Below are 17,114 nucleotides of genomic sequence, written 5' to 3' on the forward strand. Positions count from 1 at the left end.
TTTTTTTTGACAAGAAAATTTTGTTTGAGCTATCAAGTACTTGGTTCGTTTGATAAGTTATTTATTCATTTATATCAGGTTCTTACGCTACTCTCGGATATCCACAAGTGATTAGAATAGCCGAGATGGTTTTTGGGTATCGTTTTGTTTATTGTCTGCGAATTATTCCAATGAAGTGGGGCATGTAATAATGGTGTCCATATGAGCATGAACCATTATAGAGGGTCCATATTCTTTATCTATGCTGCTTGCTTACAGGTACAATGCTCCAAACTTGGTTCCTACTACCTCGTCCAAGATTGATACTACCATGCTCGATGATGAAAATAAAGCACTGTGGATCGTCATTTCATCTCATTTGTATATATTGCATTCTGTTGCATTCCATCCATCCATACATTCATAATAGCTGCATATCAATCATACATAGTAATGACAATGGATACTCTATTTTTCTCTTCTTCCATAGGAATGAGTCATAGGTCCTCCATATCTTCTATCTAACATCAACTCCCCCTTCGCCCTCCCCCTCCCGATAATCAACATCACATACCCTACATTGTGTCCCATCCACCCAATCAAGCCACATTCATCACCATCCATCTCTAATAGGAGGGATTGCGTTTCCCATCCTTAGTCATCCTCTCAGTCAAGCCAGTTACTCTGTCTACATAGGCACATGGACTCACATACACCTAGACTATCAACAAATACTTTGATCAAGTATCTTCGGGTCTCAACAAGTAATCGATCATGGCAAACTTAGACTACAATAGACATTTATCATAATGACCTAGTCTCAACGGGGCTGCTATGATTCACCACAACCATCCATCACAATGCAAACACTATCAATTGGTCAACCAATCAAACACAATCCAAACGGATAATTACATCAATTGTCTAAGTCTCAACGAGTATTTTGCTTCATGTACCTTGACTTCATCGGACAATTACATCAATTGTCTAAGTCGCCAACAGGTCACTTTGATTCACTTACTTAGACTTTATCTTGTTCAAGCAAACAACTGACATCAACTGTCATGTTTTGACTTGACCGGGGTAATTAAACCAATTATACCAGATTGTTCAACCAATTTTAATCAATTGCAAAGCATCAATCAAAAGCACAGACCACATTTGCATCATATCTCCTGCATGACCTAAGGGTACTCATTGGCTTGTCGTTTCTCTGTTTTCTTCCATTCTTTCACTGTTATTGCTAAATTCTTCTCTTCTACCTCCCCACCAATTCTCGTTCTTTTTCGAGAGATCGCTCGATTTTTCTAAAAAATTTGGCCCATCTCTCGAGGGGGCATACCACCCACTAAATTAACATTTATGGGGCATATACCTTCACACCTATTTTTCTTTCTTTGAAACAACGCGATAAACCGCACCGTCTCAAAGAGGGGCAAATGTAGTCACATAAATATGTCCATTTAATTAAATGAATATTTACTATTTATTTGATTAATAAACCTACTAGCCAACAATTAATTAAATTAACATTTAATTAATTCATCCTTAAACATTCTCCCATTAATTAAATAAATTATTCGATTTATTTTAATTAATTCATTAAACCAAATTCACAATCAATTAAATAAATAAATCCTATTTATTTGATTTAATCCTCTTTCCTCTTTTAAATAAATAAATAAAACATTTATTTAAATCGTTAAACTCCCCCCCACTTGCATTCTCCTACAAATACAAGTTGCAACCACAAGTTGAAATAAATTAATTTTATTTTAATTTAAGTCCTATTTTCCCTCACCCATCAAACCCACTTGCAATCCTAAATCCCCTTCTAGACTCTTCTAACCACTTTCTAATCATTCCTAATTAGCCTAATCCATCCCCTAATTATTGTCACATTCCTAAGCAACTTGAAGTCACTTCTCAAAGCCTCCAACGTCTTTGAAAAACATTTAATACTTTATGTGTTCAACAAGCTAACTTCTAAAGTCTTCCAAACCACTAATGGCTCTTACATGACCATTAATGGCTCTTACATAACCATTTATGGTTAAATCCACTTGCTCCCATGGTTAGAGACTTTACCTCTAACTCAACCCTCATTTAACCCATGGCTTTTTTCAAGCATTTATTGCTTTGGCCATGGTTATCCTCACTAACTCTTGCACAAGAGTTTATCCATTGGATAAAGACAGTATTCTTTGAATAATGAATTTATTCACTCAGCTCAACATTAACCTTACCTCCCAAGTTAACCTTTAAGTCATGTCAAACATTTAATGTTTATTCCCTATCCTCTCAACCCATCTCTTGTTGACATTTGTCATCCTAGGATTGGGTTGAAAGTCCTCACATGGATCTTAAGCCCTTCAATCTTGACCCTTGTTGAGATTGCTCAATCTCAACCCTCCATTGCTCCATTTTACCTATAAATAGAGCTCATTTCTTCATAAATCCAGATCTTGAAAACTTGTATGCATCTAACTTATAGTGAATTTTAGAGAGCATTTAATTACATAATATCTCGTATTTAGTTTGTTTTGCACTTGCATTTGCATAGTTTAAAAGCATTTACAATCTTGAACCTCCATAAGACATCAAAATAGTGCAAAAAGCTACTAAGAGCTACACTCATTTGGGAACTTGGAGAGGAGAGGAACAAGGGAGGAGCCACTGTGAATGTTTTGGTCAGCATTTGGAGGAGTTTAGTTTACCTATTTTGTCTTTGCATGCTTTCCATTTCTTATTTAGTATCTCTCTTGATATGCTTGATTAGGCTATTGTTTAAATTGTGATTTCTAACACTAACAATTGTTTTCTTACTTGTTCCTTGTGTTTGTTATCCTAACAATCTCCTTTTTGCAGAGCATCAATATGAATACTCATAAAACTGGAATCTACATTATAACTCCTAGAGATCTGGAACCAGTCTCAAACATCCTGACAATATATACATAAAATATAACTTAAAGTATAAGAAAGGATGTTATATTTTATGTATATATTCCAAGAGAAAGAACACTTTGTGCTTCCTAGCATGAAAAATTGCTATGAAATTCATTTGGTGTGTGCCTTATTTGGCACGTGCCAAATTTGGCGAGCACCAAATTTGGTGCCTTGGTAAACACCAAGCCAAAGGCTTGGATTTGCCTTGGGCATCCAATCCGACACCCTTCTCAGGCCTGAGATGTGTTTTCCAGCAAGTATTGAAAACTTTCTTACTTTTTTGTTCGTGCTCTCCGTCAAGTTTGCACGCATTTCAATGAAATAAAAAAAACTGCACAATCGTCAAGCTCTCTCTTAGCTATCCAACCATATAATTCTTTTTAAATTTTGATAATGTTAAAGTCTTCATCCATAATTTCTTTTGTTAGTGTGTTCGTTTTTTCTGCAAAAACCAACATGTCATATTTCAGCCATAGATTTTTACTCGTTTATCCAATTTTGAAAAAGAAATACACAATCAGAAACTAGACTCCATTCTACATAATTTTAAAAAAAATAAAAAATGATTTTTGATAAGTTTTCACAATTTTTTAGGGGGAGCACGCTCAAATTTCATTAAAAAATTAATGTCCACTTTGAAAATTGGTAAAAAATCATATGTTCATTAAAAAATTAGCCAAAAAATTTGGCATAAACTACATGGTGTTAGCTAATTTCTCAGTGGAGAGATTTTAAAATTTCCAAAAAAAAGTTGACATTTTAGGGGGAGCACACCAGGTGCTATATTATTTTTTTCTTAAAAAAAGAACCACTTTGTGTGATCCCCCTTATTGAAACCCTTAATCTCCACCATTTAAAAAAAAAATAGTAGTTTAGAAAATAGACTCAGAGAACTACAACTCTTGTTCTTATTGCATCCTCATATTTTGAGTGTAACTATCTTCATTTTCTTGTCGAAGTTTAGACTTTCCCGATTTCAGAAATAATAATATAAAAATTAAAAAATAAATAAAAAGACCCCTCCCCCATCTTTGTGCACTTACCCATATGCTCATCATTATTGCAAGTCATTGGAGAAACAACATGAATATGAAGGTCGTGGATAAGTCAGATAAGTGAATCTAAAAGGAAAAGATATGCACTAACCAACTCAATAAACAAGGTGAGAATAATTACAAGATAAGACAATACCTCCATAGAAAATTTATCCTTATTTTAACATAAAATATCATGAGTGCATTTAGGATGGAAAGAATAGAAGACATAAAATATATAAAAATGTCAACATCATAGATATATAAATTTAAATCAACTAGGGAAAATGACCAATGAGAACCCATGATGATGGACAATCCAAGGGTGGGTGGAATAGATGAAATATACCATTATGTATGTTCAACCCCTAGTTAGGAAATGATAGAGGGGCATGAATAGGGGTAGATCTAAACCCTAATATGATATGGATAACATGTAAGTAGAAAAATTGAATCTTTAAATATCCTTAATGAGGATTAAGGATTTAAATCCTAGGGTTATAAATGCCAAGTTCACTAAAATTTAGATTTAAAGACATGTTGCTACATAAAATGATCTAGACTAATGTAAAAACTACAATGAAATAGGAGTGATTGATCTAGATTAAATGAGTTTAGATTCATTAAGTTAAATGTTCAATTGAATGTGAAAATTAAATAAATTAATTACATCAATGCTTAGGTTTGAAATATATTTCCCAAGGTTATTGGATTTTATGTTTCATTGATGAGCTATAAATATAATTCTTCTCTAATTGGTTTAGAATTGTGTGTTTATACTCAATCTTTATGTGTGCAAATAAGATAAGGTGAAATCGATAAATTTTGTGAGAATCTTATTAATTTATCTTTTTGTGAGAATTGGCACTGATGATAAAGGATCCACTATGCAAACTCCTTATCTTCTTCTTTAACATGGCAGAATTGTGTGTTTATACTCAATCTTTTTGTGAGAATCTTATTAATTTGTCTTTTTGTGAGAATTGGCACTAATGATAAAGGATCCACTCTGCAAACTCCTTACAAAATGATCATTGTGGTGATAAGTGTGGCCTACAATCCAACTTTATTTGGGGTTTCTCAAATCTTACATATCTCTCCTGCTAGAAATAATGATTATAGTACCATAAGAATTTGATAACCATCAAAAAATATGGGGTTGAAGCTGGATCAGTCATGAAATTAGGTCGGTTCCAATTTCTTTCACCATGTAAACGTGTCCCGAAACTGTGCCCCTTAGTACCTCCTTAACTTAAATTGTGGAAGCAGAAATCTCCAAATAAAGAAAAGAGCATGAATAGATATGGTGATGGCCTATGGGAAAAAAATTGCATGTATGAAAAGATTTTGGAGGCAAACCCCTAATTTTTATAAGTATTAGAGGTACTTTAAGTAGTGAAATGATGAAATCAAGAAGGAATGAATGAAATGGTTAGAAAAAGATCTCTATTTATCACTACTCTTACACATGAAAAGAGGATTGACTAACTTAGTCAAGATATATATACCAATATGATATGATATTAACCTTACATATCAATGTTTAATGAGATTTGTCTTACTAACATGTCATGACCCTATAAAGAGTACAAGATGCCAACTAAACTAAGAGAAGAGTGCTCATTTGTATGTGAGATGTTATTAACCTAATAAGTTTTGCATGTAAGAAGTGCAAGTCAAGATTACAATCTCTAACAAGTAGAAAGAAACACAACTAAGATCTAGAAAGAGTGGAATTATAGGCATGATTTAAATCTCTTATCGTTTTTCATCATAATTCTATTTTATTTATAATAGTTATCTTATTATCTTATTAAGACCTCATCAAAGTATATATATATATATATCTTACACATACACTCCTTATTTCTCCCTCTATACATCTCTCTTTCACTTAATCACTCTTTACTACCTCTCTCTCTCTCTCTCTCTCTCTCTCTCTCTCTCTCTCTCTCTCTCCCCTTGTCCATCTTCCTAGACCCCTATACTTATATCTCTTTTCTTTTCTATCATAATCTCTCCATATATTTTCTTCAATAAATCCTCTATCTCTATCTTGATATACGGACATCTCTCTCTCTCTCTCTCTCTCTCTCTCTCTCTCTCTCTCTCTCTATATATATATATATATATATATATATATATATATATTTCTCTTTTGTCACTCTATATCCCTTTCTCCTCTCTCCTTGCATCCCTCTCCTTTACCTCACTCCATCTCCATCTCTATCTCCAACTCTATCTTCCTCTCTATCTCTATCCCTTGTTTATATCTCCTTACCCCCCCTCAATCTCTCTTTTCTATCCATATACCTCCCTTTCTCTCCTTCCCACCCTATTGCTAATAACATGAAACTATCGGTAATGGAGCTTGATTATCTTCCTAATTTAGAAGCTTTAATTTAGTCATGTTTGGATTCATATTCATAGTTGAGTAGAAACTATCACTTCTCTATTAGGACCTTTTGCACAAAAAACATCATTTTCTAAATGGCCTATCAATTCATCTCATGGACTACACAAATGCATGCAAAAAATATACTATTTTTTCCCTAATTGACATTTCACGCCTCTTTGACGTACCCATTGGACACCAAGGTGTGACTGCTAGTTATATAATTTTCTCTATTATATATTTATATTTTGATAATAAATCCAACAAATTAAATTAAAAAAAATTATGATTAATAGTATAAATGGAATCCTTTTATTGTCTACTCCATATCACACTACCCATATTCCTAATATTAACTATGCTTTTAATGCACGACATACATATCCTCTCTTACAAAATTTTAACTTGTAAACTTTCTTTAATAAATCAAACACAAACATACTTCACAAAATAATAGATAATCTCTTTAAAAAAATTAAAAACTTTCTATTAAAACTTTAATTACATTATGAAGACTGTGCAAACAAAAATATATTATATAAAATAAAAAATTAAACTTATATTATAAATTTTTGTTCAAATTTTTTAATTTTCAATGAGTTAAATTAATTAAAAAATGATACTAAATGTTGACAGGAATTAATAAGGATGCAGTTAATCTGGTTTCAAAACTGCTGACTAATCTTTATGTTATACACACAGCCAAGATAACTAGCAGTTGCACGCTAGTGTGCGTGCAACGGGAAGCCGATAGGTAAAATGGTTTGGGGAACTGGTTTTGTTAATGAAGCAGAAATATGTGCAATTTTTTTTTTTAAAAGCATGAGTTTTCCAAATTTCTTTTATCTATGTTTTACCAAATCACCGCCAAAAAAATGCATCATAGCAGAAATGAAACTTTGTATAGAAAATATTAATATTTGAGTGACAAATTTGCACAAGGGTGAAGAGAAAGCAGCAAGTTATGCTCATTCATTGAATTCAGTTGTTAAACATAGTGGATTTCAGCAAAGGGGAACATTGAATGAAATGTAGCAATGATGGAAGAGAGTAACATAAGTAAGAAACCGTGAATGTTACAATGTCAATAAGTGTAAGCAGTCACTGTGGGAGGCTAGATCTTAACGACTCTTTAAAACATGATACGGTAACGGTGTCGTCATCTTGAACATGTTAATATTTGAGAAGATAGGGCTGTGAGATGTAAAATAGCAGGTTTGAAAGAATCAAATAATTTGAAAGCTGTTGAAAGCTGCAAGATGTGTAATGGCTGATGACGGATTGACCTGCAGTGCATGGAAATCAAGTAAGTACATTTGTCAGCAATAGAAAGTGTTACAGAGAACGAAATATGCAAGGTTTAAACCTAAATGAGAACAACTTACTTCTTGATGAGCAACAACATAAAGCCAATGCGATCAACTTGTTTTAAATTACAACGCCTGCTGAGTTTTAAAGCCTGCAAATTGTGGAAAACGGTAAATTTTAAAGTTGTGTATCAAAGTGTTGGGCACATTTAAAAGTGAATTTTGTGTTTCAATGAATGAAGAGTTAAATATATTATTTATGTCATGTTTAGTAGTATGGAGTGAGGAAATGACTTGGTAAAGTAGAATAAATATACATTAAAATTGCAGTATAGAAAGAGTTTTAAAGCTTGTAACTTTGGAATTTTTCAAGTGTTACTTTTATTGAATAGTACAATGCTACAATTTATAAAATAATTTAATAAATACAAAAAAAATTTGGCATGTGAAAATGAGAGTAACAAGTAATACCTGACAAGAAAGAGGAACTGGCAATATATATTTTGCTTATCATGGTGAGGAAGGTCATGTATATCAAGCAAGTCAACCTTCATAGTTTTGTAAGAGGCAATTTGTAACTATTGCAACTTGAATGAAGTGCAATCCTGTAGAGAGAAGTATGTGAAAAAATTAGGCAAAGTGTCTCATATTCATAATTAGGCAGAAAACAATGATTTAATGTGAAAAAATTCTATTTTCTGAATCACTAAATTAGAACAATGGGAAGTGGGCCTTGTATGATGAAGTCTAAACAAGTGAATAAAAATTCTAAGATGAGGATTGTTCTGAATCATTGAGCATACAAGCTGGAACTACGAGTGTTGTGTTGATGTCATTTAAAGAAATGAGTAGCACAAAGTAGAATGGCTAAAATTAAATATCATTAAAATTCTCAATGAGACATTATAACAAACTATGCAAAACGCTGCAAAACATTTTGACGTAAGTAAAATGTCGTAAAATAGGGAATTCGAATATAATAGAATCAAGAAGAGGCAAAGATTTGAAAACCGAGAAGAGTATAAAAGGAGATTGTTAATCAAGCATTTTGAAATATTTTAATATAGAAAAGCAATTTTCTTGCAATAAAATGGAACAGTGGGAAGTGGACATTGTATGACGAAGTCTAAACAAGTGAATAAAAATTCAAATATGAGAGTTGGTCTAAATCATTGAAAATATAAGTTCGACCTGTGGAGTGTTGTGTGGATGCCATTTAAAAAAATGTGTAGCACAAAGTAGTATGTCCAAAATTAAATATCATTAAGATTGGCAATGATGCATTGTAGCAAAGTATGCATTTATAGAAATCAAACTTACAGAGAATGCTTCATTTATCTCATAATAGTCTATTTATTTCCCAGAGAGTGGTTTTCCAAATCCCCGGAGCAGTTTCAAAAAAGAAGTTCCAGTGAAGATTATAAGTTACTGGAATAAAAAGTATATTCATTTAAAAGCGACTTTTATTAAATACAGTAACATTCTACTTGTATGCCTAGGCACAGCTACATCATGACCAAAACCAGAAGCAATTTCCTGAAGTGAAGATAAGCACCCATTGTGTATTTGAAAAAGAGGTTATCTATGAACAAAATATAATTAAATACTCTCGGTGCTCACCATCTCAAGTAGTTTGTTAGACTCTAATGTGGTAATAGAAATCATTTTTCCAAGCATACCGATTTATAAAATAATGAACTATTGAATTTATGAAACATATAATTCTAAGTGCCAACCAAGTTTTAATTGCTAATCAATGATAGGATCTCTTGTTTATTTATATCTTAAGGATTCTATCTAACCATACAGTATGCTGTCCTAAAATCATCTCTAAAGATGGAGGTATGTTCGTTACCATTTTAAATGATAGGTAGGTACATCACATTTTTAATGTGAATTTATATAGCCAGAGATGGAGCATTCTGAGAATATTTAAATAATTACAATGGAGATTGTTGAACAAATAATTCTTGAAACAAATAACATCTTATTAAAAAATTACAAGTAAAACTTATATGGGAGTTGGAATCCACTAAATGATGAACTCCACTAAAAAAAGAGAACACTAAAGTTAACACATGGGACTTAGGTTTGCAGAGTACGATAATATCTTGACATAAGCAAAGCGTCGTAAAATAGAAAATTCGAATATAATAGAATCGAGAAGAGGCAAAGATTTGAAAACCGAGAAGAGTATGTGGTGGTGGTCATTCACAAAAGAGAAAGGTTGAGAGTAATGTTATTTGTGAAACAAAATGACAATAATTAGTTATACTACTAATAAAGTGAGAAAGGAAGTAGTGAATTGAAATAGGGAACATCATTAGCAGAGCAGAATAGTTAAAAATGAGAAAGAAGAATGCAAAGAATCTTATTAATGCAAGGGAGAACGGCATACCAGTTGATTTTGGTCTCGGAGAGGGTGTTAAGCATCAATCTCGGGAATCTGTTGTATGAGATGTGCAGAACTTGTGACATCCACCTACAATTGTGTGTCAAAACATTCATTAGAAATCATGTATAAAGTGGAAATATAAACACGATTGAAATGTTGTACTGTTGATTAAACAGAAAAACAATTCTATTGTGAAATGCTTACATAAAGGCAGCCTCATATAACTAAAGAATGTCTGTTGACCACAACCCAAAAAGTGCCTTTACCATTATCTATAAAGTAACATCTCACTAATTATCCAACCTTTGCAAGTCTTATACAAAAGGAATATAACTTGAAATATGGGGAACAAAATGAACAGATATTGGTGAAATAAGAACGCTGATTTAGTTTGGTTGGTCAAAGGTTTTGCTTGCATTGAAGGAAGCGACGTTAGAATGATTAATTTGCTAAAGTTGGAAAGCAGCTATAAAGTATAAATTGGGAAATGACCTGAAAATGTTTGTTTGTAATCGGCATGGAGTGCAATCATGGGTATGTTGTTGTCTGGTAATATGTATCTCTACATCAAAAAGAAGAAATATGGTTAGTTTCTGAAATTCAACATATATACAATTCATGTGCCAAAAGAACTGAAGGGGCGTGGCAAAGGGAAGTAATTGTCATACTTGGGTGAGCTGTTTATGTTGGAGCAGTGACTTTTGAATGGTACAGACACTTTTGTAATGAAAGTCACCAGAGGACAATACACAAGTGCTATAACAATGAGAATAATAAAAGCTGTTAGAAATGTTTGAGTTGTGTAAAGTTTAAAACTGATTAGAAATATTTTCATGTTAGTGTTAAAAGTGGTAGAAAGTTAATTGTATGTCTATCTTTCTCTTTAGGGTTCAATCGAATGTATCCTATACTAACTTGTGCTTTGCAAAGTAGCATTTTGGTATGAAGTCACCTTCATATCTTTTTATGCTGGGCAGGAAAAGAATCTTTTATTATTCAAAAAGTACCAATGTACACTATGTAACGTACAATCAAATAAAACAACGTATGAGAATCTTTTAATAATTACTTCATATCTTGATATGCGTCAGCGGGAAAAGAATCTTTTATCATTCAAAAAGTAGCAATGTACACTATGAAACATAAATTCTAATGAAATAACGTATGAGAAGCTTTTAATAATTAACAAGTTACAATAATGCATTTTCATTGCAAATAGAAAATTGGGCTATGGTTTTATATTATAAGCCGTTACCTGCCATGCTGCAATCCTCAAAACTGGCATATGGAAATTGGAGGCTTTGAGATTGGCTCAAGTTGCCTGGTGTGTTGCAGGCCTTGGATCCTTCCGTTGAAATCACAGCTGGAAAGTATTTGTAAAACAGAAGTTTCATATGAGAGGGAAAGATGCAGTGATCCACAGGTTTTATGTTGTCTTCTATTTAACTGTGAAATTGTACAGTTAAATATTTCTGATACTGTGAGATGGAGCTTAATATTGGTGTACATTGAAAGAAATTTTTTGTAGCATATACAGAAACTTAGATAGTATTATTTCTTTCTTTTCTATCTATGCATATTAAGAAAAACAAAGAAAAAGAACAGACTAAGCATAGCATTGTTATGTCATACCTGGGTGAGTTGTTTATGTTGCAGTAGCGAGTTTTGAATGGAACAAATAGTTTTGTAACAAAAGTTATCAGAGGATAATACACAGATGCTCTAACAGTGAGATCAATAAAAGTTGTTAGAAATATTTGAACAGTGTAAAGTTTAAAACTGATTAGAAATATATTTATTTTAGTGTTAAAAGAGTTAGAAAGTTGATGTTTTGCAAAGAAAAAGTACAGAGTAAGTATAGCATTTTTTTGTGTGTGTATAACTTTGTAACTGACCTGATTAGTGTCATAAATCTGGAATGCAGTGAAGTTTGAAAACACCCTAAATTTTTTTGTTTGTTGTCTGCAATTTTTGCAAGGGCAACACAGTGATAGATTTGAGATATTTAAATCTGTTTGCAATGAGGAGATAAAACATTAGAATAAAGAATGGGAGAAGTGGTCAATAGCTATAATGGTCAAATGTGAATTATTTTAAGAAACCAAAAGGAATATGACCTGAAATATGGGGAACAAAATGAATGGATATTGGTGAAATAGGAAAGGTGATTTAGTGTGGTCGGTCAAAGGTTTTGCCTGCATTGAAGAAAGGCATGTCAGAAGGTTTAATTTGGTAAAGTTGGAAAGCAGATATAAAGTATAAATTTAGATATGACCAGAAAATGTTTGGTTGTAATCGACATGGAGTGCAATCATGGGTATGTTGTTGTCTGTTAATATGTATCTCTACAACAAAAAGAAGAAATATGGTTAGTTTCTTAAATTCAACATATATACAATTCATGTGCTAAAAGAACTGAAGTGGCGTGACAAAGGGAAGTTAATGTCATACCTGGGTGAGTTGTTAATGTTGCAGTAGTGACTTTTGAATGGAATAGAGAGTTTTGTAACTAAAGTCACTAGAGGATAATACACAGGTGCTGTAAGAATGAGAATAATAAAAGCTGTTAGAAATGTTTAAGCAGTGTAAAGTTTAAAACTGATTAGAAATATATTCATTTTAGTGTTAAAAGAGTTAGAAAGGTAATTGTATCTGTATCTTTCTCTTTAGGGTTGCATGGAATGCATCCGGTACTAACTTGTGCTTTGTAAAGTAGCATTTTGCCACCAAGTCACCTTCATATGTTGACATGCTCTGGCAGGGAAAGAATATTTAGTTACTCAAAAAGTGCCAATGTACAGTATGAAACATAATTTGTAATAAAATAACATATGTGAATCTTGTAATAATAACTTTGTATGTTGATATGCATTAGCAGGAAAAGAATCTTTTATCATTCAAAAAGTAGAAATGTACATTATGAAACATAAATTCTAATCAAATAACGTATGAGAAGGTTTTAATAATTAAGAAGTTACAATAATGCATTTGCATTGTAAATAGAAAATTGGGCTATGGTTTTCTATTATAAGGCGTTACCTGCTATGGTCTAATCCTGAAAACTGGTATATGGAAATTGGAGGCTTTGAGATTGGCTCAGGTTGCCTGGTGTGTTGCGGGCCTTGCATCCTTCCTTTGAAATCACATGTGGAAAGTATTTGTAAAACAAAAGTTTCAGATGAGAGGGAAAGATGCAGTCATCCACAAGTTTTATGTCGTCTTCTATTTAACTGTGAAATTGTACAGATACATATTTCTGATATTGTGAGATGGAGCTTAATAGTGGTATAGATTGAAACAAATGTTTCATAGCATATATAGAAACTTAGATACTATTATTTCTCTCTCTTCTATCTTTGCATATAAAAAAAAAAAAGGAAAAAAACAGACTAAGCATAGCATTGTTATGTCATACCTGGGTGAGTTGTTTATGTTGCAGCAGTCAATTTTGAATGGAAGAAACATTTTTGTAACAAAAGCTATCAGAGGATAATACATAGATGCTCTAAGAACGAGATTAATAAAAGCTGCTAGAAATGTTTGAGTAGTGTAAAGTTTAAAACTGATTAGAAATATATTCATTTTAGTTTTAAAAGAGTTAGAAAGTTGATGTTTTGTAGGGAAAAAGAACAGAGTAAGCATAGCATTGTTTTTTTTGTGTATAACTTTGTATAATTGACATTGAGAAGACTTTTTAGCTACAACCAGTGCTAACTTGAAAAGTGAGAAGTGTCCAAGCATGGGTATGTGGTTCTTTGTTAATATGTATCTCTACAACAAAAAGAAGCAATAGAATTAGTTTCTTAAATTTAACATATATACAATTTATGTGCCAAAACAACTGAAGTGGCATGGTAAAGAGAAGTTTGTTTATTAATTGATTTTATTTGAAGATTTGTTAGAATATGCCTTGAAAGAATTACATGGCCACATAAAAAGAAGAGAATGTAAACTATATGTGTTGGGTAGGTATGCATACCTTCAATTTGCAGTAGGAAATCTAGACTGAATGGTTGATTGAGAAGGTTTGCACTGGAGAGGCAATGTACTGTAGCTGGCGTACAAGGAGGGAAGTTAGTTAAAAGTGATAGAGAGCAATGTTAGAGCAGTAAAAGGTGTCAATAAAGTATGCTTGAAGCCAAAAAAATGTAAATATCATACCTGGGAGAGTTGCTTGTGTTGTTGCAGTAACTTTTGAATTGAAGAGACACTTTTGTAACAAAACTTATTAGAGGTATAATATATAGTTCCTCTAACAATGAGATTGATAAAAGTTGTTACAAATGTTCGAGTTGTATAAAGTTTTAAACTGATTAGAAATATATTCATTTTAGTGTTAAAATACTTAGAAATTTAATTATGGGGTGAGGAACAGATGTTTTGCAGTCAAAAAGAACATACTAAGCATAGCATTGTTTTTATTGTGTATAACTTTGTATAATTGACATTGATTAGTATAAAAGTTTGTTAACAGAGTACATTCTAAGCAATAAAAGTGACATATCATACCTGAGATAGCTGTATATGTTGGAGGAGTGAGCAATGTGAATGCGCAATGCATTGCAGCTGTATTATACCTGATATATCTGTAGACAATTATTGAAGCGTGTATAGATAGGAAGACTTGTGTGTGGTGTTCAATGCAGCATGGAGGATGTCTTAGAATGAATGCAATCTAAAATGAACAGCGAGGGAAAAAGAGTTAGTATGAGGGACGATTAAGAAAGTGCATGTTGTGAAGAGGTATGACAATGTAAAATTGTAATTACCTTGTTTAAAGTAGTGGAATGTAAGAAAGATGGTTTTGGAGCAAAAGTTTTTAAGGTGAATAGATATCTGTTTGCGCAGAGAGTAGCTGCAAACGAGTTTCTTCTTTCTTTCTAATGGTTGTATAAGGATTATTTTGCAGTTTGGAAAACCTTTCAAAAGAGAATGGTGGTTCGATCCGTATTCCATCAATTGTCTTCACTCTGGAAATAGCTGTGAATGTGAGGCCTTGCTTTTCAGTATTACCTATGTCAATGGTAGCTGTATCTAATGTAAGACCTTGGGATTTGTGAATAGTGATGGCCCAAGACATTGTTAAAGGCACTTGCGTACGCCTACCTCGCGTTATTGGCAAAATGGGTATATCTTTTGGATGTGCTATATCCCATGGAGGTCCATTATAATCATTGAATTGGACAACCACATATTTTGGCAAGTCTGGTGGTTTTGTATTGTTTTCATATACAATTTGTTTTATGAGACCAATAGCACCATTAACAAGGCCAACTTTGATCCACAAGTTAGCTATTAACATCACTTGCTGATCAATAGAAAGTAATACTTCCAATGGTAGCTGTTCATTGGTGTCATATTCAGTATTTGTTTGCTTAGCAATTTTAGCTAAACTTAGAGCAACAGGCAAATTTAATTCTTTGAGCATTTTCCTGTTATGCAAGCGTGCAGATTCATTTGTTGCAAACAAGTGGATTGAAGAGTTGAAATCTTTCTTTTGTTGAATAGTTAATGTTGCATTTGTTTGGCATATTAGAAACTGCCAATCATGTTGGAGTGCTTGAGCGTTTCTTAAGTTGTGAAGAAGTGCTCTGAATTGTTGTTGTCTTATAGATGCACCTTGCTGGCGGAAAATAGTGTCCAATGTTATGACAATAGTAAAAGAATGCCATAAACTGAGGGCTGTAGAGTGTGAAGCATATATAGGTTTATCCATAACAGGGGGAAGCTGAGCAAGATCACCAACAAGAATCATGGACACGCCACCAAAGTTGTCATGTTGTTTGTTAGGGAATGCTTGGCGTAAATGGTTATCTATCTTAAGTAGTAGTTTCGGGCCCAAAAAGCTCATTTCGTCTATCAGAATATATTTGATATGTTTCAATTGCTCTTGCAATGTCATTAATGATTGCCCTGTCAAAGGATGCATTTCTCTTATAGGTATGCGCAACCCTGCATGGATTGTTGTCGCTTGTATATTAAATGCAGCAACTCCTGTTGGTGCTAAAACAAGCAATGGGTTTGCCATCATAGGTGGAGATATGTTTAATTCTTTTCTAATACAATCTATTAAAAATGATTTACCAGTGCCAGCAGTGCCTTGAACAATCATTCGTAAAGGTGTTGTTGCAGATTGATTATTATGATGTTGTAGAATGATGTTGAGCGCAACTTTTTGCTGAGGCGATAGCTGGTTTTTTTTTGTGTCTTGGCTGGAGATTTGCATGCTAGTGTGTTGGGATTTTAGCTTGCTTGTAGCTATGAACTGAAGGGCAGTGGAGTCTAGTTGATCAACCACAACAGTTGCTCCCCAAAAGTGGCTAATATCGTAATCACGACGGCCTAGCATTTGCAGATCATTCTGGACAAAGTTATTTGAAGCTCCCATTTGTGAGAGCTGCTCCCACTCGTACAGATTTGTATCATCTTGATGTTGGGAACCATTATTGTCACTGTCATCTTCGTTTGGAAGGGTGCAATCATCTATAATTTGTTGATTTCCCAAACGGTTGTAATTTGTCTTTTTAAAGTTTTTCCAATTTTTTATAATTTGTTCCTTTGAAGCTCCTATTTCAGTTGGGATGTCACGAAATGGTTTGTATAGCAGCAATTCAGACAAACAAAAAATCTCAAACTGATTGGTATCTTCATTTGGAGGCTCTGTAAACTGAGGATATACAGTCACAATTGCTTTTTTATCCCTGATGTGCCATTTTGTTTTTTTGCGTTGAGAATTATAGGAAAACCCTTGTGCTGATTGTAGCAAATTTGTTGCATTTAATTCAAAAGGGCGCTGCATATAAGCATGGATATAAGTTGTGGAAAGGTCAGCTCCATTATCTGATTTTATGACACGGTGCAGTATTTTTCTGCCAACATTTAGAGAGACAAATTGTTGGCTACAACTTAGAAGAGGCAATTTCTGTAACATATGGCAAGTTTCTTGTGCACTGATATCACGGTCTACTACTATGCCCATCATAAATTTCTGATATGTTAATAAAATGCTATCTTCAGATTTACTTGTATTTAGTATTGTTTTCAGCATTTCAATA

The 17,114-nt window shown here is 32.9% G+C and overlaps 1 protein-coding gene across 10 annotated transcripts; it reads right to left on the bottom strand.

Moving 5' to 3' along the window:
* Window positions 1–7,301: 7,301 nt before the first annotated feature.
* Window positions 7,302–17,107, bottom strand: LOC131055890 (ATP-dependent DNA helicase PIF1-like). Of its 10 annotated transcripts, none has more exons than XM_059218268.1 (16): window positions 14,221–17,107; window positions 14,039–14,107; window positions 13,099–13,192; window positions 12,758–12,813; window positions 12,511–12,598; window positions 12,335–12,404; window positions 12,177–12,254; window positions 11,955–12,070; window positions 11,692–11,781; window positions 11,315–11,422; window positions 10,728–10,815; window positions 10,552–10,621; window positions 10,063–10,146; window positions 8,136–8,269; window positions 7,743–7,816; window positions 7,302–7,643 (listed from the first exon to the last, which is right to left on the bottom strand). In XM_059218268.1, exon 1 carries the CDS (start codon window positions 17,105–17,107, stop codon window positions 14,879–14,881), a length of 2,229 nt encoding a protein of 742 aa, XP_059074251.1. In that variant the 3' UTR covers window positions 7,302–7,643; window positions 7,743–7,816; window positions 8,136–8,269; window positions 10,063–10,146; window positions 10,552–10,621; window positions 10,728–10,815; window positions 11,315–11,422; window positions 11,692–11,781; window positions 11,955–12,070; window positions 12,177–12,254; window positions 12,335–12,404; window positions 12,511–12,598; window positions 12,758–12,813; window positions 13,099–13,192; window positions 14,039–14,107; window positions 14,221–14,878. The 10 variants fall into 10 exon arrangements, with proteins under 10 accessions (XP_059074251.1, XP_059074250.1, XP_059074249.1 ...); XM_059218267.1 differs by having other exon boundaries at window positions 13,475–14,107; XM_059218266.1 differs by having other exon boundaries at window positions 13,475–14,113.
* Between the last annotated feature and the right edge of the window lie 7 nt (window positions 17,108–17,114).

Source organism: Cryptomeria japonica, chromosome 3, assembly GCF_030272615.1.
Source record: "Cryptomeria japonica chromosome 3, Sugi_1.0, whole genome shotgun sequence".
In the NCBI taxonomy this organism is placed as follows: domain Eukaryota; kingdom Viridiplantae; phylum Streptophyta; class Pinopsida; order Cupressales; family Cupressaceae; genus Cryptomeria; species Cryptomeria japonica.